At 36.8% G+C, this 22,562-nt stretch overlaps 1 protein-coding gene across 3 annotated transcripts in view; it reads left to right on the top strand.

Annotated features, from left to right (window-relative positions):
* Window positions 1–21,939, top strand: part of GOSR1 (golgi SNAP receptor complex member 1) — a 50,272-nt gene extending 28,333 nt beyond the window's left edge. For 2 of the 3 annotated variants that reach the window (XM_082605585.1, XM_082605584.1), the window contains exons 7-9: window positions 7,239–7,268; window positions 14,902–14,984; window positions 17,863–21,939. In XM_082605585.1, coding sequence (XP_082461711.1) covers window positions 7,239–7,268; window positions 14,902–14,984; window positions 17,863–17,987 — 238 coding nt within the window. In that variant the 3' untranslated portion in view covers window positions 17,988–21,939. Of the gene's footprint in view, window positions 1–7,238; window positions 7,269–14,901; window positions 15,137–17,862 lie in introns of those variants that run through there. The other variant, XM_082605583.1, reaches the window with a different exon arrangement.
* Window positions 21,940–22,562: the final 623 nt, after the last annotated feature.

Genomic DNA, 22,562 nt, shown 5'->3' with positions numbered 1-22,562 from the left:
TCATTCATATACTTATTCCTCAACTATTTATTGAATACATACTGTGTACAAGGTATTGGTTCCAATGCTATGTATATATGAAATCTGATTTTGAGAACTGAAAGGGATATTATTGATGTGATTTTTTTTGCTTTGCAAAATGAATTCTCCATGAAATACCTTTTAAAAATCAAATTTTTATGTGGTATATAATAAAAGTCTGGCAAGCACCTCTCTTATTTACAGATGAGGAAACAAGATTCAGAGAGGACAAGGTCTCATAACTATTTAATAGTATAGCTCTTACTAAACCCACATTTCCTAACCTATTTCCGTATTGTCCCACATCACACTGCCTTCTCTGTGATTTACTTCTTTAAATCTTTATTTTTTCTTGTATTAGGGAGCCAGCATGGTGTAATGCTAATGAGAATTGAAAGACCAGTGACTTTTCACTTCTCTGAAAAACAAGTGACCTGGCCTTTCTCTGTTTTTTCCATCTTTAAAATGGGATAGTAGTTGTTCCCTTATGTTAGATGATTTTGAGGAAGAATGACTTAAGATTTAAGGCATTTTACAAAATTAAAAGCACGCTAAAAATCTAAAGAATTTGTTTCATATAACTTCAAATATGGGACTGTTGTACAAAGCAAATTACACTTAAACAGGATCAGTTACATTATTTAGTTGAGAATTTGTTTTGTTTTCAATCCATTAACTGTTTAGCAGATATGATTGAGTTATCTGAGATGGCACACATATTTGTATTATAATTGTACACTTCAGTATAAATATGTCCATGAATGAGTAAAGAATATTCTCAGGTGGAGACTTAGTTTTATCTGCTGACAACTTTTCTTATGTCTTAGGCTATGCTTAGACTTGATGTTTTGAATTTTTAAATTCACTAGCCTTTTTTCACTCTTTGTTTGTTTCATGATTTTAGTTAAATTTCCCTGAGGTCACATGCCTAGTAAAAGCTGAGATTTAAACCTACGTCCTCTGATTGTGTTGTTTCTGCTATACTGCACTACCTCTCCAAGATGATTCTTACGGTATCTACTTCACAGAGTTGCTGAGCTAATGCATGTGAAAAGGCTTTGTAAACTGTGAGGCATTTCTGTATAAGGCAGAACATAACAGGGGTTATAAGAGTAAGAAAAGAAAATACTGAAGGAGGAAACCTTTTGTATGCACTGTCAATTTACCTTTCTTAAATAAAATTTGAAATACTTTTGATGCCAGAATAGTCTTGATGAAATGCATTTCTAATGTATTAACAGACTATGATCATATTTGAAAAATATGAGATATATGATCACCGTAATTTAGTGACCTTTTGATGGAGTGGTTTTCTCCCAAAAGTTTTTGGGAGAAAGTATATATTACTTTATACCAAAAGTATATATTATTTAATAAATACCATACAAGTCAATTAAATAATGGTCAGATTATAACATCTGTGAATGGAACAATATAGTAGACTCTTGGCATTCAAGATTAACATTAGCTTTCTTTTTTTTTTTTCCCGGTACGCGGGCCTCTCACGATTGTGGCTTCTCGCATTGTGGAGCACAGGCTCCAGACGCGCAGGCTCAGCAGCCATGGCTCACGGGCCCAGCCGCTCCGCGGCATGTGGGATCTTCCCGGACCGGGGCACAAACCCGTGTCCCTTGCATCAGCGGGCGGACTCTCAACCACTGTGCCACCAGGGAAGCCCTCCTGGGGTATTTTTAAATTACATATCAAAGCTCCATTGTCTCAGGTGGTACACTTGTCTGCCATATTGAAATAGATGACAAAGCAAATTAACAGTACCCTGAGCAACATTTTGTTTATTTTTATATTCATTTGATAAATGTCTAGTTTAACAAAGCAGAATGTTCTTGTTAGGAGCTTTTAATATAGAACTGCTTTTCACTTGGAGCTGTAGTGAAATCAAATTCACCTTCAGTTGGTCTGTGGCTTTGTTAAACAGTAAAACTTAAGTTGGAGGTGCTCTGCAATAGTGAGGAATTTTCTCTACCCTAATGTGTTTGTATAATATAACATTTATATCCTCCTTGTCCTCTGTGGAAATTTATAAGGATGATTTCAGTGTTAACTCTGATTGATATTTTATTGATCCAACAAGTGTCTCATTTACTTACTTGTTCATTCATTTATCAAGCATTTAATGAATGTCTTCTGTATGCTAGATACTGTACTAGACTCTAGGGAATTTAAGATAAATTAGACTCCGTCTCTACCCTGTGGGAACTCATTCTAGTTAGATAAATAATAAACTATAATTAGGATATCCTGTGAAATATTATATTTTTAAAAGTGTCTCATATACTTTAAAACATATTATTATTTTTCTTTAAAGATTTTTTTTGATGTGGACCATTTTTAAAGTCTTTATTGAATTTGTTACAGTATTGCTTCTGTTTTATGTTTTGGTTTTTTGGCCACGAGCCCTGTGGGATCTTAGCTCCCTGACCAGGGCTCGAACCCACAGCCCCTGCATTGGAAGGTGAAGTCTTAACCACTGGACCGCCAGGGAAGTCCCCAAAATATTATATTTTTTAAAATATATGAGATAACATGTGAAAAACTTCGTAAGCTTTACAAATTTAAAATATTTTTCCTCCAGTGCATAGTATGATGTCTGATATATCTTAAATGCTTGTTATAATCTTGAAGGAATTGATGAAGAGCAAGGAGCTATGAAAACACATTATAGTATAAAGAAGTATTAGTTCTGCCCGATGTATAGATAGAATGGGAAAGGCTTCCCAAAGGATATGACTTCTGAACTGGACTTTGAAATGAAAGCAATTTATGTTGAAAATCAGGAAAGGGGATGCAGAACGAGAGAGAGACTATGAGGCATGAAAGTGCCTTGATCTACATGAGCCATGTATCTGTAGGCTTATACAGTTTACACAATACTTTTGTTTACACTATTGCTTTTGAGCCTTATGACAACTCCATGAGCTGAGTTCATATAGTCAAGTGCTTGAGCCTTGACTAATAAAACTCAGGTTCTAGGGTGTAAGAGAAAGCAACTAGCCATTTTATTCTTTATAGTTTCATGAATGTCATGATTGCTTATACTATTGAATTTCTATGATTATATTTATGAAAGAACTGTTTTCTGAGTTATATGTGAGAGAGAAAAACATACACATACGATGAAAAGTATATTTCCATTTTTATTTACATAAGCAGATTAGTTTATATTGATATACAAGTGAAATTTTTAGAGGTTTCAGAAACAAATTAGAAAATGCTTCCTTAATATTTCATATTCTTTATAATTCAGGTAGGTTTTTAGGGTTTCAATCCTTGTATACCATTTATCTAAAGAACAACAAATGGAAACTGTGATTCCTCACATTTTCTCGTAGGCTTTTTGTTTCTGCTATAGTTAAACAAGTTTGCTGACATTAAAAAAATTTTTTTTTTGCACAAAAATGTTTATTAAAATACTTGAGGGAGAAAAAGAGAAATAAAAACTGTCTCCTCATTTAAACTTGACTTCCTATTGTATATTGTTTGTAATCAAAACAGTGTGGGCTTCCCTGGTGGCGCAGTGGTTGAGAGTCCGCCTGCCGATGCAGGGGACACGGGTTCGTGCCCCAGTCTGGGAAGATCCCACATGCCGTGGAGCGGCTGGGCCCGTGAGCCATGGCCGCTGAGCCTGTGCGTCTGGAGCCTGTGCTCCGCAACGGGAGAGACCACAACAGTGAGAGGCCCGCGTACCGCAAAAAAACAAAACAAAACAAAACAAAAACAACTGGATACCACCATGTACCTATTAGAATGGCTAAAATCCAAAACATTGACACCACCAAATGCTAGGAAGGATGTGGAGCAACAGGAATTCTCATTGCTGGTGGGACTATAACGTGATACAGCCACTTTGGAAGCCAGTTTGGCGGTTTTTCTTAAAAAGCTAAATAGTCTTACCATATGATCTAGCAGTCACAGTCCTAGGTATTTACCTAAACGAATTGAAAATAGGTCTAAATAAAAACCTGCACATGAATGTTTATAGCAGCTTTACTCATAATTGCCAGAAGTTGGAAGCAACCAAGATGTCCTTCAATAAGTGAATGGATAAGCAACCTGTAGATACATCCATTCAATGGAATATTATTCAGTGATACAAGAAACAAGCTATCAAGCCCCCAAAAGATATGGAGGAACCTTAAATGTATAAAAGAAGCCTGTCTAGAAAGACTTCATACTGTATAATTCCAGCTACATGACATTCAGGAAAGGTCAAAACTATAGACAGTAGAAAGATCAGCTGTTGTCAGGGGTTCAGGGTGGGAGGAGGAAGAAGAATAAGTGGAGAATAGGGGATATTTAGGGCTGTGAAACTATTCTGTATGATACTGTAATGGTGGATATATGACATTATGCATTTGTAAACCCCATAGACCTGTACAACTGCAAAGAGTAAACCCTAATATAAACTATGAACTTTAGTTAATAATGTATCAATATTGGTTCATCAGTTGTAACACATGTACCACACTAAAGATGTTAATAGGTGGGGGAGAATGGGTATATGCCCTCCCTGTACTTCTTGCTGAATATTTCTGCAAACCTAAAACTGTTCTAAAAAGTCTACTGATTTTTTTAAAATTGAAAATGTGGCTTTCTGATTTCACTGCTAATAATTTAGCTTTTATCTTTCTCTTTTTTCTCTCCCTGACTGAAATGGGCAGAGTCTGTCAGGTGCTTAACTTTTTTGTCTCTAGGTAACTTCATGGGATTATAAAACAAAATTTCTCTGCTAAATAAACCATGAAAAAAGCAAGTAGAGATACTCCTTGGTGTACCCAGACAAAAAACAAATATGCCACAATATGCGTGTTAATGGAAGAGTGGTTACAAATGATTTCTACATTCATCTTTGTTTTTCGGTATTTTCCAAATATTATCTGTAAAATAACACTTTGATAGCGCTTAAACAGCTTTTTGTATCCTACTGCAGCTTAACTGTATTGTTAACATGTCTTAGAAGATATTATATAGAAATAAATAAGACACAGGTCTCTGGTTAACTGTGAGTGAAAGACTGCTTCACCACAGTGCTTGATGTAAATTATCTCATTGGTTGGTGACAACCTCATCAGATTTTTTTGCAGTTTACAAAGGGATCAGTTTTAAATTTTTATTTGTTATGCACTTGATTGTTTTCTTGCTTACTTGTTTATTATTTACTTTCTTGTTTATTATTTACTTATTCACCTACTCTTTTAAAAGAAGATTCTAATTAGTTGTTACCTAAGTGGTTTTCCCAAGTTCTTACATTTTGTTGGTTAAAACTACTTTAAAATATGTGCTTGAAATTTGTGTCATTTGCAGTTTGTGTATTTAGGGAAATGAGTTATTTTTTAAACAGAATTATTATCTAAGTGTGGCTTTAGTGATTCCTTGGTACAATAATTGGTGATGAAATTTAGCTCATTGTTTTCAGCTAGTTTAAATTGGTCTTGAAAGAAACAGAAACTTGTTGCTTAATATAGATTGTAGATGGCTCTTTGGAATGCCTCTGGGCTATTATGAAGTACTTGTTTAAGAAAGATAATTCCACTTGATTATATATTATATACCCCAAAGGAGAGTAATTTTAAATTCAATTTTAACTAGATTATGCTGTCTTTATGGAGCCACTTTGTTGCTGAATTGTATCCACACTATCCAGGATACTTTTTTGTTGTTGTTGTTTTTGGTTTTGCAGTACTCGGGCCTCTCACTGGTTGTGGCCTCTCCTGTTGCGGAGCACAGGCTCTGGAGGCGCACGTTCAGCGGCCATGGCTTACGGACCTAGCCGCTCCGTGGCATGTGGGATCTTCCCGGACTGGGGCACGAACCCACGTCCCCTGCATCAGCAGGCAGACTCTCAACCACTGCGCCACCAGGGAAGCCCCAGGATGCTTTTAATGAATGGAGTTTATTCAGCTAATAGGTGATACAGTCAACATTCAGAAAGCCACATAGTCTGGCTCTTAATCCCTCCACCGTCTTTGTAATTTTTGAAATTCTTAATCATAGCATTTATATAAGATATTTATGACATTTTTAAAGTTCATCTTTGTTCCCTAATTCATACAGTAACTTAGATTTCCTGGTCCACTACTTTATAATAAAACCTCAATTTATTAATTTATAGAATGAACTTAGAAATCCTTTAGAAAGAGGTAGTTGGAACAAATATACAAGTATCTGAGTCCCTGCTGTGTTCCATGCACTGTACCAAATGGATACAGATGTCTGGGAGTTTGTTTTCCTACTTTCTGCTATAAAGCTGCCGCTTTACCAAATTTAGCTACCTGTAAATTCCTCCCTAAAATGGATTTTTGGTGGGTTTCTTTGTTTCCAGTGTGTGATGCATAAAGGCAAATATTTTACAGATCAAAGGTGCATTGGTGTCTTTATTCAGGTTCCTTTTTTTTTTTTTTAATAAGTGAGGGGTCATTTATTTATTTATTTATTTTTGGCTGCATTGGGTCGTTGCTGTGCACGGGCTTTCTCCAGTTGCGGCACACAGGGGCTACTCTTCATTGCAGTGCGCAGGCTTCTCTTTGTGGGGCATCTCTTGTTGCGGAGCACAGGCTCTAGGCGCGCGGGCTTCAGTAGTTGTGGCACACGGGCTCAGTAGTTGTGGCTCAGGGATTAGTTGCTCCGTGGCATGTGAGATCTTCCCGGACCAGGGATCAAACCCGTGTCCCCTGCATTGGCAGGCGGATTCTTAACCACTGTGCCACAGGGGAGTCCCTATTCAGATTCTTGAATTCTAAAGTGTGGCAAGCTGAGATATGATTTTGTTTTTCAAAAAAGGCAGGAACTTTAAGATATGAATAATTACTACTTATAGGCATTAGAACTATATTTGCCTATCCTGTCTCTCAGCAAGTTGGTTGTAATTCTTAAGTTGTGAATAGACAACTTGGAGCTATCTAAACTAAAGAAGTTCTATTTATTTGTGCTGTCATTAAAACTGTTCTGACTTTAATAATCAAGTATCTCTGTGGAAGAAATAGATTTAAGCCAACAAATAAAAGTAAGATGAAAACTGTATATGTGGATTAATTAATTTCAGAGTCCAGAATTTTCTCCAGACGCTTTTAAAAGTCTGGGTGCTGTTTTTACATAAATGGTTGGAACAGTAATCTATCTGTAAAATGTAGAAAAATTAAGTGCAAATTTTAAATGTGTGTTTAATAATTCCAGAATTTGAATTTTCTTTTTATTTGCAGCTCAGATCGTCTAATAGAAGAGACAATAAGGTAGGAAAAATGTTTTGTTTTTGTTTGTTTGCATATAAATGAACAGATAAAGTTATTTCCATAACTAGAGTTAAAATCAGTTCATCCTCCTTAAAGATGAGAATTTCATTACATGGTAATGTATTTTTACTGTGACTTTCCCTTGTAAAATACATTTGAAGCCTAAAACATTTGTTTCCAGAATTAGTAGAATTGAGCTGTTTTACCTTAGTTAATTTTTCTGATTAATTCATACTCAGTATTTTCAGCCTCTGTCTTTTTATTCTTACTTTTTAATGAAAACAGTCTTGAACATGTGATTTATTAAATGTCTTATGTATACCATTTATGTAGACTTGGTTTCTGTTACAGCAGCTATAGAAAATCTGTAGTAATTAGTATTATCTGTAATAACATTAGTTTCTTGCTTAAGGTAAGGGAAATATGTTGGTTTGAACTGCTTAATTCTCTAGGTTTGGTGAATTTTTAAGTACCTATTTTAAGACAGTAAAAAAGTAAGTTGACTAGGAACGGTCTCCGTTCTTTAAAATTCAGTAGTGTCTACAGCACTGTTTTTCAGGAAAGGTAGAACGAAGTACATGGGAAAAACAACAAACATTTGTATTCTTACCATAGGCTTTGGTATTGTGTTCAAGTGTTTTACATGCTGTATGTTATTTAATCTCCGCAATAACTCATGAGATAGGCACTGATCACTAGATACTATCTCCAAAACAAAAAAGAAGTTAAGGTAAGTAATTTGCCCACGGTCACATGACTAACAAATAGTATTGAGGATTCACATCCTCAAATCTGAGTCTCTAACTGTAGAATAAGAGCTCTATCTAAACCACTACTATATTTACTACCTTATAGAAAGAGGACAAGCTTTGGAGTGTTACTTGGTTTGAAACCTGGCTGTGCTACTTAATTAGATCTGTGTCTTGGATAAGTTTCTTGGAATCTTCATTTTCTTATGTGTTTAAAAACATGGGATTGATGATAATACCTACCCTAGAAGGTTGTTTTGAAAATTAAAGATAATATGAGTAAAATGCCTAATACAATGGCTGGCTGATACTAGGTAATTTGAAAATGGCAGCTCTGTTATTTATACTTTTTTTTAACTTTTTATTTTGATTTCATTTCGGATTTCAGAAAAGTTCCAATGGTACAAAGAATTTCCTTATACCTTTTACCTAGATGCCCCAAATGTTATCATTTTGCCACATTTGCTTTTTTGCAATTTTTTTTCTGAACTACTTGAAAATAAGTTGCGGACATGTTGCCTCTTTACCTCTAAATATTTCAGTGTTCATATCCTAAATATTTATGTTGAAATGGACTCATGGATTCTTATTTTATTAAATGGATCCTATCATTATTTAATAATCTTAATAAATTATCTTTTATAATAATACAGTTATCACATCTTGGAATTTTGTTTGAATTGCATGCACTGGGTCTTCCATCTGACCAGCGTTTTCACAAAATTGCCTAATTATCAACTGAAATATCTCCCTTGTGACTCCTTCCCTTTCATCAGCACATAAAGTTGGGTAACATTTTGCAGATGATTCTTAAGGTTTCCTTATAACCCTTTTCCTTTTTTTTCTTCCTTTTATTTCTTCCTCTATACCTTATCTTCTAGCACCAGGCTGCCTTAAGCTTTTTGATTCCAAGCTGGCCTTTTTAAGGGCAGGTGATATGAGTATAAAAATTTGGAGTACCTCATAAGATAGGAACATTTGAGAACTATCAAGTCACTGATATTATTATTTTGCTAGTTAAAAAGCAAAAAACCACGTAATTAGAAGGCCTTTTATTTCACTATTTCACTTTGTTTCAAAATATGATAGGTATCACAAGTGAAATTTTATTGAATATAAAGCTAGTTATGATTACTTATGGATAATATAAAATTTAAGTGCCAAATAATTATTTTTACATATTCTACATGTAAAATTTTACCTTTTCCTTTTAGAGCTATATTTTTAGAATATGTACACAAATGAATATAAGCTGACACCAGTTTATTGAAAAGAACTAATATTTTTAATATTTGTAAATGTATTCTTAAGCTTTAAACGTATAACTAGTATTGTCTGTTTTTGAAAAAATAGGTGTCTGAGTTTAGTTCACAGAACGGGTGAGAAAGTTGAAGTTCCAGTAAACACATCAATAGTTTATCATTTTAAAAGCATTGTATATTATTTGGAGCTTATGTTTTGCCTCTGCATATTTGACCGTTGAAATAACAACAGCCTAGATTCACTCAGCTTGACTCCAGATGATGGAATAAGATGGGAAAAATATGTCTAGATATACTTTGTGTGGTACTGGAAATCATGCATATTCAACAAGACAATAACATAATGTATGATGATAATATCCGTTCTCCAAGGAACACAAAGTGCTTTGCGGAAATTATTTTTTAATTTTCCCTATCTACTTCTGAGTCAGAGTGTATAGGAGATGGTGATAGTCCCAGTTTAAGAAAACAGAGGTATATATGATTCAGAGATTGGCCTCAGATATCTCAGCCCAGGTTTGAATTGTAACTTTTTACAAGGCCATAATAGCTATTTAAAAATACCTGGCGAAGTAAATTTATTATAAAACAACCACATTTTAAATGTATCATATTCTATCATAGATATACACTTAACCTGAAAAATTATGAATAAGAACTAATGGTGCAAAGGATTTTGTTAGTTTGACTCTTATTCTTGTGATCTTTTTACTTTTTGGATCTAAAATTCAGTGTGCTATAAAGTTGACATTGCCTGCCTCTTTCTGCTCTAATCTTGACTGGTTTTGCTCTAGACCTGGTGCATTCACTGTACTGGTCCTGGGATGTCATTTCACCATTATCCTAAAATGACCTCCTCTATTGGATCACTTATTTCTAAAAAAAAAAAGTCTTCAACTTTCTTAATTTATTCCCTCATTATGTTGGACCATGTTCTTTAGTAGCTTCCTCAGAAAGAATAGGAGGTAAAATTTTTGGACTTCACACATGGAAAAAAGTCTTTATTCTACCCGTATTCTTGATTCATTGTTTAGCTAAGATATAGAATTCTAGGTTGAAAATAATTTTGAAATTTTTGAAAGCATTGTTTCCAGTGCTGCTTTTTAAGTCCAATGCCAATTAAAATTTCTGGTCCTTTATATTTGTTAAGCATTTTTTTTCCTCTGGAAGCTTTTAAGATCATCCCTTTTCTCTTATGTTTTTGTTTGTTTTTAATCTCACCATATGAGCTTGACATGCACCTTTTTTAGTCCATTGAATTAGGCATTTGGTGGGCTCTTACAGTCTGGAAACTTATCTTCAGATCTGAGAAATTTTCTTATGTTTATCATTTTCTTCCCTCCTTCTTCTTGATCCTTTTTCTTTTTTAATATACACTTTATATTTGTCAAATATACCTAAATAAAACGGGAAAAAAAAGAATTCACCTAAAATACAACCACTAGATTGGTTAATAATCTGGTGTGTATTCTTCCATATTTTTCTCTATGCCTCTCTGTATCTGTATAAAAATAATAAAAAAATATGAACATATTCATAGATACAGGCAGACACATGTGTAATTGGGCATTTAGAAAAAGTGGAATGATATTAACCATAGCAGGTTAGTATGTGCCATCACCTAACTTGTCCATGACTTAAATCAGTAAGTTGTGAGAGGCCCATATGGGTAAGTGTTAATCCCTGTAAAGGGAAGAGTGGTTGCTTGTAGAACACTGGTTATGGACATTAGAAATGGGGTTCCTATTCTTGACCAAGGATAATCTTGGGCAGTGGAAGTCCATGATGGTCTAGGGAGCTGCCCTACTGTAACCAACTCCTGAATGGTGGAACCACAACATGCATTTTTCCTAGTTCCTTTTTATTTTTGTAAGGCCACACCATGTGGCATGTGGGATCTTAGCTCCCTAACAAGAGACCGAACCTGCGCCTCCTGCAGTGGCAGCGCGGAGTCTTAACCACTGGACCGCCAGGGAAGTGTCCCCCCCCTTTTTTTTTTTTATTTTTTTTTTATTTTTTTTGCGGTATGCGGGCCTCTCACTGTTGTGGCCTCCCCCGTTGCGGAGCACAGGCTCCGGACGCGCAGGCCCAGCGGCCATGGCTCACGGGCCCAGCCGCTCCGCGGCATATGGGATCCTCCCAGACCGGGGCACGAACCCGCATCCCCTGCATCGGCAGGCGGACTCTCAACCACTTGCGCCACCAGGGAGGCCCCCCCCCCTTTTTTTAACTTACTTTTTATTGAAGTATAGTTGCTATATAATACTATATAAGATATGCATGTACAATATAGTGATTCACAATTTTTAAAGGTTTTACTCCATTTATTAGTTATTATAAAATATTGGCTATATTCCCTGTGTTGGGCAGTATATCCTTGTAGCTTATTTTATACCTAATAGTTTTTACCTTTTACTTCCCTCTCTTTTCTTGATCCTTTCTTACCTTTTCTCTGTCTTTTTTTTTTTTTTCCTACTTTCTGGGAAGTTTACTCAATTTTTCCTTCTGACGCTTCTGTTATGTTTTTATTTCCACTCTCCTTTTTGTAATTTACACGAGCTCTCTAAAGGGATAGACACACACACACACACACACACACACACACACTCACACGTTTATGTTTGTATGTTTCATGGATGTGATATTTTATCTCTCGGAGGGCATTAAATATAATTTGATTTTAGAGTTTCATGAGCCTCCTTTATTGCCTCTTTTTCCTCAGAATCACTCTTCTGTTTGTTGGTTGGTTTGTTTGGATCTCTGCCTTTTATGTTAGAGGCTCTTTGTTCATATTTAAGGGTGAGGCTCCAAATCTAGTGATTGGATGCTCATTCTGTGTGCGTGGGTGGTAGGATTTGTTGAGTGGGAGGCTTCACCGTGGGTGATCAGGAAGGGGCCTGGCTGTTTCATTGGGGGCTTTAAAATGTCAGTATCTGTAGGTCTCTTCTTGGTTAGATTTTCTGCTGAACTGAGGGCAGTCACCTGCCTGCATGGTTTGGAGCAGGTAATTTAGGGGTCTGACAACTCCTTTTACAAATTTCCACAAATTTTCATTCTCTCTTCCGATATACCTGATCCCTTCAACTCTTTAGATTTTCTAGAATCTGGGAAAACCTTTATAAATCATTACTTGACTCATAGTGGTACTAAGGTGAATAACAGTAGGGAATTTGGTGCTAATAATGTTATTAACATTTCTTAATCACTCAGGTGGAATTCCTCTAATTTTCTTTTTGATTTTCTTTATTAGATGTTTATGTATTATAAAAGTACAATGTTCTTACTATAACAATTTAAATAATTCTAAAATGTATAAAGAAAAAGTCTGTCTCCTGGTGGTGCCCCGCCGTTCCTACCCCCTGAAGTAACTTGTATTAACTGACAGTTATGTATCTTTCTGATACCTTTCTCACTGTCATACAAACATACACAAAGATGTTTTGAGTGTTTCTTAAAATAAAAAAGGACTAATACTATACACATTCTGCGACTCACTTAAATCATTCAGTATATCATAAACAAATAATAATTCTGACTCATTCTTTTAATAAGCAAATATTATTTCATAGTACAGGTGTATCATAATCTACTAAACCATTCCAATGTTGTTACCAGGTTTCGCGGGGAGGGGGTGGTGGTGGGGAGTATTTTTTCATTTGTCTTTCACTATCCCAAACAATGCTTATCCTTTTATATATCTCCCTACACACTTTGATTCTTCTTTGCCTTCTCAGATCTTGAAATTTCAGTTGATTCATTTGTCATTTGCTCCAAGTACTCCCTCTAGCATTTTCCTCCAGTAGCATACCTGGTCTTGGCCTGTCCAAAAATGTGTTCAGTTAGCCCTCTGGTAGGTCAGGCTGTTAGAGACCCTAAAGCAGGTACATACAGGTGGCAGTAGATGGCCCAGCAGTTTTCCCTCTTAGGGGCTCATTGTCACACCAGCTTGTAGATGTCAACTCTCTGCCTATAGGTCTCTCTGGCTGTGTGTAGCAGGCCTTTCCCAGCTGTAAGGACTGAGAGCAGTTCAGTTCATCACTGCAGCCCCTTTGCATGCAGACCCTTACCTTCCACTGTCTGGGCTTCTCAAGATGCAGTGAAACCTACATCTTTGCCCCAGGCTTGAAGAAAAATATAGTCTTTCCTGCCATCAGTTCTTTGGTTCTTCCCTTGCTTGAGAGAGTGTAGCCCTCCCTGGCTTTCTTCCCTCGAGATCTCAGGAGAACTTGGGACCTCAGATGGACCCTCCTCGGCATGTCTGCCTTTGTCTTGTGTTCTTCCATAGAGGAAATTGGGCCAGAGATAAGGTCAAGAATTTGTGCTCTACCATCTTCCCAGAATATCTTCATTTCTGTTGCTTTTCGGTTTTTTTAATGTTTCACATATTTTCAGAATTACTGAAGAACTTCCTATTTCCTACTGCTTTTTATAATGTCAGTATCTAAAACGCTCCCCTGTGTGTTACGTGTATCAAAATGTATACTGACCCTGCTCTCTAGGATACTAATGTCCAAGAAGATAAGACTATTGAAAGTTAATAATCCTGGCAGCGATAGCAAAAAGATATTAACTGAGATTTCTTTAAAAAGCACATCAAAGTAGTTACATGAAAGCAGCTGTACTCTACAAAGAGTGAAAAAGTGACTTCCCTTCTTTCTCATTTGCTTAATGAATCTGTGACCTTTGTCACCTGGCTTGGAAACCAGCTTAATGTTGCATGTGTGTCCTATAATCTACTTGGTTGGTTCTCAAATAGAGTTTTGGAACATAATTTCTTTTTTTTAATAAATTTCTTTATTTTATTTATTTATTTTTTGGCTGAGTTGGGTCTTCGTTGCGGTGCGTGGGCTTTCTCTAGTTGCGGTGAGCGGGGGCTGCTCTTCGTTGTAGTGCGTGGGCTTCTCATTGCGGTGGCTTCTTTTGCGGATCGCGGGCTCTAAGCACGCGGGCTTCAGTAGTTGCGGCACGCAAGCTCAGTAGTGTGGCTCACGGGCTCTAGAGCTCAGGCTCAGTAGTTGTGGCTCATGGGCTTAGTTGCTCCGCGGCATGTGGGATCTTCCTGGACCAGGGATCAAACCCGTGTCCTCTGCATTGGCAGGCAGATTCTCAACCACTGCACCACCAGGGAAGCCCCTAGAACATAATCTTTCCATAAGTTAAGGGCTGGTTGTATATATAAATATTTTGTGATATGTTGCACCTTTGGTTCTATTTTTATAATTGTAATTCCCTACTTCCCTCTCAAGGGTTTTTCCTGATTAAGGATATTTTAGTACCTGGCCCCTTTTAAAACCATTTTAAGAAGCTTTGTAATGTGTGATTTGTCAGTTGTCTTATTTCATTTGTTACTTTGGGGGAAAAACAGCAACCCACAGGAAACAGTCCACTGCCTTGTCCAAAAGAATATCAGAGGATAGCATTGGGGATGAAGTGGTCATTCAGAAAAAGGACAATGGGAAGATGACTTGGGAGGTGATTTTTTTTTTCCCATGTTCCTGTCCAGTGCTTTTCAAAGGTGATGTGCTCACCTTAGTTTTCTGTTCACTTTTAAGGGTATGATGGATGCATGCAGGATCATCTTGAAACATCAGTTTATTGAGCTTCTCTTTTCCTCCCTTGCAGCATTGCTATGGCAACAAAAGAAAATATGACTTCACAGAGAGGAATGTTGAAGTCAATTCAGAGCAAAATGAACACTTTGGCCAGTATCCTTTTTGAAAGCTTGAAATCTGGGGGTTTTGGGGGGAAAAAATCTGTGTATGTGCTCCACCACTCTCCCCCTCTTCTGGACAGGTTGCCATCATCAGTAACAGTAGAGGCCATCCGTAATTCTGTATTATGATGTGCCCTGCACTCCTGAAAGACCATACTGTTCAATGCCGTATCGAAAAGACTGCACACCAAAGGGTTAAGACTAGTAGGTCTAGAAAGTAATTCTGTGAAGTTTCAAATTCACAGCATTAGTTTACATTTTAAAAGCTTTTGAATCCATGTTAGAACTCCACAGTGTACACAAGTTTTACCTAAACATCATAACTCACGTGCTTTTTCTTCTTTCTTTATTCAGTCTGGAGAATAAGTCAGTGGTACATGCTTAGAAAGGGAGGGAAGTAGACAGCCATACATGTAAATGAGTTGTCACTGCTGGTGGCGTAGTTTCATTTTGCACAAGCTAAACTCTAGGGTAGATTTGCTGCTTGTTTATTGTGACCTCTACCTTTTTAATTCTTCAGTTTCCCAATTTAAAGTAGTATTACTGCTACTTCTGAGAAACCCAGCAGGGAAAATGATAAGCCTGCTAAGCTAAAACATTTTGTTTACTCTGAGAAGTCAAGCCTTTTTAGAGAAAAAAGTTTCCTCCCCCAATTACTAAGGGGGAAAGGACCTTTAATTTTCAAAAGTTGAGTATCTTCTGGTTCTAGATAATTTAAGGTCACTTTTAGTTTGATACCTTATTTGCCTAAGGAAAGGAATATCGTGAAGCCTGTTGGTATTTTCCAGTTTTTGGTGAATTTTGTTTTTGCTTTGTCACCCTGAGTATAAAACCACACCTCCAAAATCATTTATATTTTATATAGGGCTCTACAGTTAACAGAGTACTGTTATATACATTATCTCATTTTATCAGTACCATAAATTAGAATCATTCCCAAAATTATGTTTAAAAAAATCAAATAAAATGGGTGTGAGTTAGTCAGGACTCCATAGAGAGATAGTAATAGAAACCTAATTCATACTGACTTAAGGAGGAAAAGGAGGGAATTCATTTGTTCATATATCTGTAAAATTCAGGGGTAGAATTTGGCTTAAGGTATGGCTGGATGCAGGGGCTCAGATTTTATTATCAAGAATCTGCCTTTTCTCTCTGTTCCCCTACTCCATCTCTTATTTCTATTTTCTTGTGTGTTGGCCTCATTCTCAGGCAGATTCCTCCTCGTGCTGATAGAGATGGCTACAAGAGTCACCTCCTACCATTTCAAAAATTCTCATGGAAAAAGGGTGTCTTTTCTGACAGCTCTGGCACATGTCCCAAGAGGACTGAGGTTGCCTAGTTTGAGTTACCTCAAGCTATTCCTAACCCAGCCATTGGCCAAGGGGAGGGAATATTCTCTCTGGCCAATCCTGAGTGTGTATGTACACCTGATTTCAGAGGACAAGGTCAGCCTCACCCTGTTACATGAACTGAACTGGATTATTATAGAAGGAGGGGGCTGGTTCCCCTAAAGGTACTAAACTAGATAGAAATATGTCCACTATAGACAGGGTTTCCTAATGTCAAAAAGTTTTCTTACTTTCTCTCACGGGATTGTTGACCCTTCTTTTACCAAGCAAGAAAAGATTAAGCATTTGCTTTAAATGAGATTTGTACCTTACACTGTATAAGTTTTTGCACATTACTTCATGCTTTCTGTTCTGCATTTTAAAAGTTGTTTCTGCAAATTGTCCCCTTTTTTTTGTTGATTAATTTGAAAAACACATTAATGCCTACAGTGTGTAAAGTTCTCTTCAGTAGGCACAGGAAAATTCAAGATTAGAAAAAAACATAACCTCTGCATACAATATGTAGAGTATATAAATACACAATACAGTCCCTGCTGAGAGTCATTTATTTACAGGAAAATGCAGTGAGGATTCACCGGGAGTAGGGATTATTCCAGCTCTCTAGTAACCTAGGTGATTCTGTTGTTGCTTTTCTTGACCTTGATACAATACCTCTATTAACAAAGAGGATGCACCTGCAGGTGTGTAGCAGAAACCAGTGCTAGAAATGCAAAACAATGTAGGATGCAGAAGCTTGTGCTTTGATTGCAACATACCAACAAGTAAAATATGAAGATATTTTACAATACTAAGTAAAATGCAGTTGTGACTGCTATAAAACTCCTAAAATTGAAATTTTTCTTTCCTTTTTTTATGTTCCCCAAATAAGACAGCCGGAGCAGTTTAACCCACTTTCTTACGGTATCCTGCCTACTGCTGCAAAGTAAATTAAAAATTTTTAATAATTAACTAGTGCTTGATTATAGAGACACTTAAGAATTTGTTTCCACTAATTACCTGAATCCAAGGGGGCTTATTACCTTGGGGAGAAGGTCACATATTCCTCAAAACCTTTCTGGCAGAACTTCCCAGTCTCCTGAGAAAAGGGGTTTAAGAAAGAGAGAGAGAGAGAGAGAGAGAAGGAAAAAAAGGAAAGACAGGAACCTCAGGATAGTGGTGGTGTTAGCTGGCTGCACCTGTACCTCCGTGCCCTGCAGAGTTCCTCTCTCCCGACCACACGGGCTCCCACCCTGATAGCAATCCCTCAGTACATGGTAGCAGTCATCATTGTTTCTTCTCTCACTATTAATTTTTTTCTTTTCATGGTTCTTGTGTACTGCAGTTTACTAGGAGACTTGAATTTGCCCTTGAGCAGTAGGGCATTTGTGTTTGCTGTAGCTCCCTCAGTGTGACTTTCTTCCCCTTTATTTCTTCTCATCATTTATCGTTTCTGGACTCCACTGATCTCTGTTTTTGTGATTCCTTTGAGTTTTCACCAAAGAGGCCTCTTCCAAATATGACCTTAATAAAGATTTCCCAAAGATCGTTTTCCTGCTGTGAACAGCCTTATCCAGAGGATCAACCTTAGGAAGCGGCGAGACTCACTCATCCTGGGTGGTGTTATTGGTGTCTGTACCATCCTATTGCTGCTGTATGCTTTCCATTGATGAGACATCTCCAGGGACTCTTGACAGCCACCACTTTCACACCCTGATCGGAATAAGAAAAAGTAGGAAGGAGAAGTTGACTGACCTGATAATTAGCCTGACCGGCAGGATTAATTCAAGACTGATAGTGACGGACTCTGTGACGTGGTCAGGTTGAGCTGAAGTCACAGGTTTTCTGTGCTATCTTTTCTAACACACGTTTCCTTCTGTTTTTAGTTTAAAAATAATAATAAATGTTTTCAGTTGCTTTTGTCTCCCGAAGAGGTAAGTAAACCCATCAGAAACAGAGTTTCCGTGCCTCTGTGAAAGTGTTGAAGGCTGATGACAAGCCCAGTCTTACAGCTGGATTCTTCAGAAAACCAGGTTTCTCTATATCCAAAGACTGCTTTCCTTTCAGCCACCAGATGGGGTTGTGAAAAAATAGTTTTTGTCCTTTTTACACTCATGATGAGAAATCACAAGTCATTTCTTGATAATCTGTGCTATAAATTTCTACTCTTTGTCCCCAACTCTTCCGGTATTGAAGAAAAATTACATTTTTCACAGAATCTTTGAGATGCTCACAGACCAACTACAACACAGTTGAGGTTGTCTGAAATAGAAGACAAGTACTGCAAAAAAGCTTTTTTCTTTATTTTATTTTTTAATCGTGCACACTCTGGGGTTAACTGTATTCCTGGAAAAACATCAAGAATGACAGGCTTGTTTTTTGGTCAGTCACTGTTTTTTGTTAATCTCTTCCATTGGGTTAATATTTACTACTGTAAGAAAATGAAATCTCAGTTCTACCGTGACAAAAAGCCAATGTCTGTCATTGCAACTATTCTTCATCATGTCAGGATTAACACCGGCAACTGAGTGAGGGGAATGCTTGGTTTTCAGTGAGATGTCTTTAACAGGCCACATGTAAAAAGACAGAGTGAGGGGTCATCATCAGATAATTCCATTTGTAAGTGTTCCACATTTATGAGCAAAAGTTTAAGAACCACTGTCTGATGTACCAGGAATTCTGTGTTCTGTGAAAACCTATTCATTCCAAATTTCTTAAGCTTTTTCAAACATCCAGAGAATGGCTTTAATTATTGAAGGTGCATATAACAGAATCTATCTCTATCTGCACCTGTCTTCTATTACCACCCTGGACAGTGACAAAATTTTAAACCACCCACCAGAATTCTTTTCAAGTTTAACCATTTCTCAGTTTCTGTAAATCTATTACTTCTCTAACTGAACTACCACAAATAGGCCGAAGACTTCCAACAGCTGTATTCCTCACCAAGAAAGAAGGCTACTCTTCACCTTTGGAATTTACTATGGTATTTATAGTACTGGCTTAAGACCGTGCCATGGGGAATAAAAGGATATTAGCATGTAGTTCTTAACTACATCACAGAGTGTTGATGGTGATATTCAGATGAATTTGATTACAGGCTGATGGGTAGACTAACCTCTGGTCTGGTGCAGAAACCGAGAGGTTTTTCGTGCTGGTGTCAAAGTTTCATTATGTTCTGGGTAAGAAGAGTGTTTGATACATTTTTTTAAACTATGGGGTTTATTTTTCTAAATATGGGTTGATTGATCAGTCAGTTGATTGGGGATGCCCTTAAAAGAAAGTTTAAGTTTTCCCAGTGTGAACCTTAAAAGATCAGAGAAATAAGTTCATTTATTAAATTCTCTGTTGGGAGAACAAAACTTCTCTCCCCTGACACTTTATTATCTTTGATTTTTCAAAGGGTCTTGATCGGTGGTTGTGCTTCAGCTAGAATTTATGGGACTTTGGTTGCTATATAGTCGGCATTTAGAAAATCTGAAGTATCATAAATAAAGTTATTTATTTAATTATACTACCAGTCTTTTTTACTGGTCTGTTTGGTGTGTTCATTAACGGGTGGTGGTGTGAGACTAAAACTAGGACCCAAGCTAATCTAGCTTTTGCTGCAGCTGAGCAAACAAACACTTTTGATGGCTGGGAAGCCTTTCCATTAGAGTTGTGCTTAAATGAAGTAATAGAATTATGTTGATTATTTTCTTTATGAAAATAAAGAAACTAGTTCTTCTGAGGAAGTTGAAAAAGCGTGGTGTAGATGTTGGTGTCAGGTAGGTCTGACTAACCTCCCAGTGCTGTAGCCCATAGTGAGGTAACCCAGGGCCAAACGTAGAGTGCTAGGGTTGTGCTCCTCTATCCTTTATGGTTCCTTCTTTTGCAGAAGGAGGTCCTAGAGCAAGGATAGAAATGTGCCATTTACAAGTAGAGGCTTATTTTGGATCCCATGATAGCTGATTTGAACTCTTTCAGTTTCATGCCATTTAGCTTTTTTTTTTTTTTTTTTTTTTTTTTTTTTTTTTTTTAAGCAGCTTGGTTTTCTTAACTTTTTTGCTGTCCTTACAAACCAGTTACTAGGCTCAGGGGCCAACAGTAAATTGCTTATTAGAGCCAGTCAGAGCCGGGTCCAAGGAATTTTCTATTCCTTGTCCCAAAGGTTATCTCTTAGAGGAAGTTATTCTCTCTCAGCCATTGTCTTATATGATGGATCTTTCCTTTTGGGATCTTTTTAATAACCACTCAAAACTTTCCATTTCACTTAAAAGTATGAAAAACCATGGCAACAAAAAGGGCAGAAAATTCCAAAAGGTATACTTCTGAGAGTTTGTTTTACTGTGTGCTGATAACTTTAGTTTAAAATGCTTAATGAATCTATTACTCAAGTTCAAGCCCAGATATTCAAGTGCTTCAGTTGATCTCTCCTGGCCATTTCTATATTCTTCTTACTGTTATTAATAACGATGCTGAAGGAGTCCCTGTAATTTGCAGCATTGCTTACCCATATTTTTCTAATGTTAGAAAAATATGGGCTTTTCTTCTCCATTATTCCTTTCTCCTGCTTACCAAAATTCACTTTTATAGAGAATGCCTTTTTCCATACTGCCTAGTACTCAGATCAGACATGGGAGTACAATCCTGAGAGTGGAGATGAGTAGTGAGAGGAGTCATCATGAGGGCACTTTTTGTATCTGGAACCAATTAATATTGATTTTAGTTCTTTCCTGTTGGACACTGAATGCATCTGAATAGAAAAATGCACTTATGGAGCTTTTTGATGCAATGACTTTTGGCCTCTATGGAATTGAGGCACCTTGGACTTGCATTCCCACCATTAATTTTCTATTTCATTGTTAATGATCTGAACCTGAGGAAAAGGACTTTAAAGAACTGGACTAGCCTTTTTGGTTTTCTAATACCTCATGTTTGATCACTAGCCAGATATGATTTCTTGGAAATTGACTGCATTTTCTAACTTGCAATATTAAGCTATTGAGGATAAATGGCCATGTCTATTGTTACACTGAATTTTGTGGCAAATGTAAAGAGTAAATGGATTCTACCGGGAATTAAAATGATTGTGTTCTATTCTCTTTTTGGGGTAGGAGTTGTTTAGCCTGGTCTCCAAAAAGATACAGAGCTTTTCATCATGATCTTTATAAACTAATCTTGTTATTCCTTTATAAATCTGCATACCCGTAAGTTTTATAGGGCAAAAGAAAATGAGGAACAAGTGACTCTTGAGGATGTTTATTGAATAAGAAGCTGAGACAGCTGAGCCATGTCCTAAGGGATCTTTCTCATTTTCTTTGTGCCTAGTACAAAGTATCAGAAGTATTACTTTAGTATCAAAGTATTTGCATCTATTCCTATCCTATTAGCTCTTAGGGAGGGAAATCAATTCCAATCACACTTTACCATGATGGAAGATGTTTCCTCATGAAAAATGCCAATACAAGTTTTAAAAAATCTATTCCAAATGCACTTTCTAATTTTTTGCTTTTAAAATGGCTTCTTGGAACCAGGTTTATTGTATTTGTACTTAATTTTTTGTTCTCATCTAAATGTGCATTTTCTGACTGTATAGAAGAAGCTTTGTTATGTAATTTAATAATAAATTAGAAATATGAATGGTATGTCTGTTGTTTATATTGGAATAGTGCCATCAAGGCAGCTTGGGGTAGTATTATGAAATCTTTGGTATTAATAAGTATTTTTCATGGTGTCCTAAAACCCAGGGTGAAACAGTACAGGCACTGAAAAGCTATCACCTATCATTCAAAAACATCATAGGGAATATTCCACTAATAATTTAGCCCAAGAAGTGAAGGAGAATCTCTTAGCAAAATGAAACTTCAGGAAGTATGATGGAAATGTAAAATTGTAGAATTTAGCAATAAAAACAAGTTCGTGCCCTCCCTAAATAATGACATTTAATTGTATAGATCTGAGGACCCCCACCCCCCAAAAGAGTTTGAAAATCCCTCACTTCCCATTACCTCTCCAAATGTTCTCATTCATGTATTCTGCATCCTTTTTAAAAAATAACAGCATAGGGACTTGCCCTGGTTGTCAAGTGGGTAAGACTCTGCGCTCCCAATGCAGGGGGCCCGGGTTCGATCCCTGGTCGGGGAACTAGGTCCCACATGCATGGCACAACTAAGAGTCCGCATGCCGCAACGAAGATTCCACGTTCCACAACTGAGACCCTGTGCAACTGAAATAACTAATTAATAATAAGTATTTTTGTAAAT

The sequence above is a fragment of the Mesoplodon mirus genome (genome assembly GCF_964341445.2).
Source record: "Mesoplodon mirus genome assembly, chromosome: 18".
Taxonomy (NCBI): domain Eukaryota; kingdom Metazoa; phylum Chordata; class Mammalia; order Artiodactyla; family Ziphiidae; genus Mesoplodon; species Mesoplodon mirus.
This window is presented reverse-complemented; position numbering and strand designations above follow the sequence as displayed.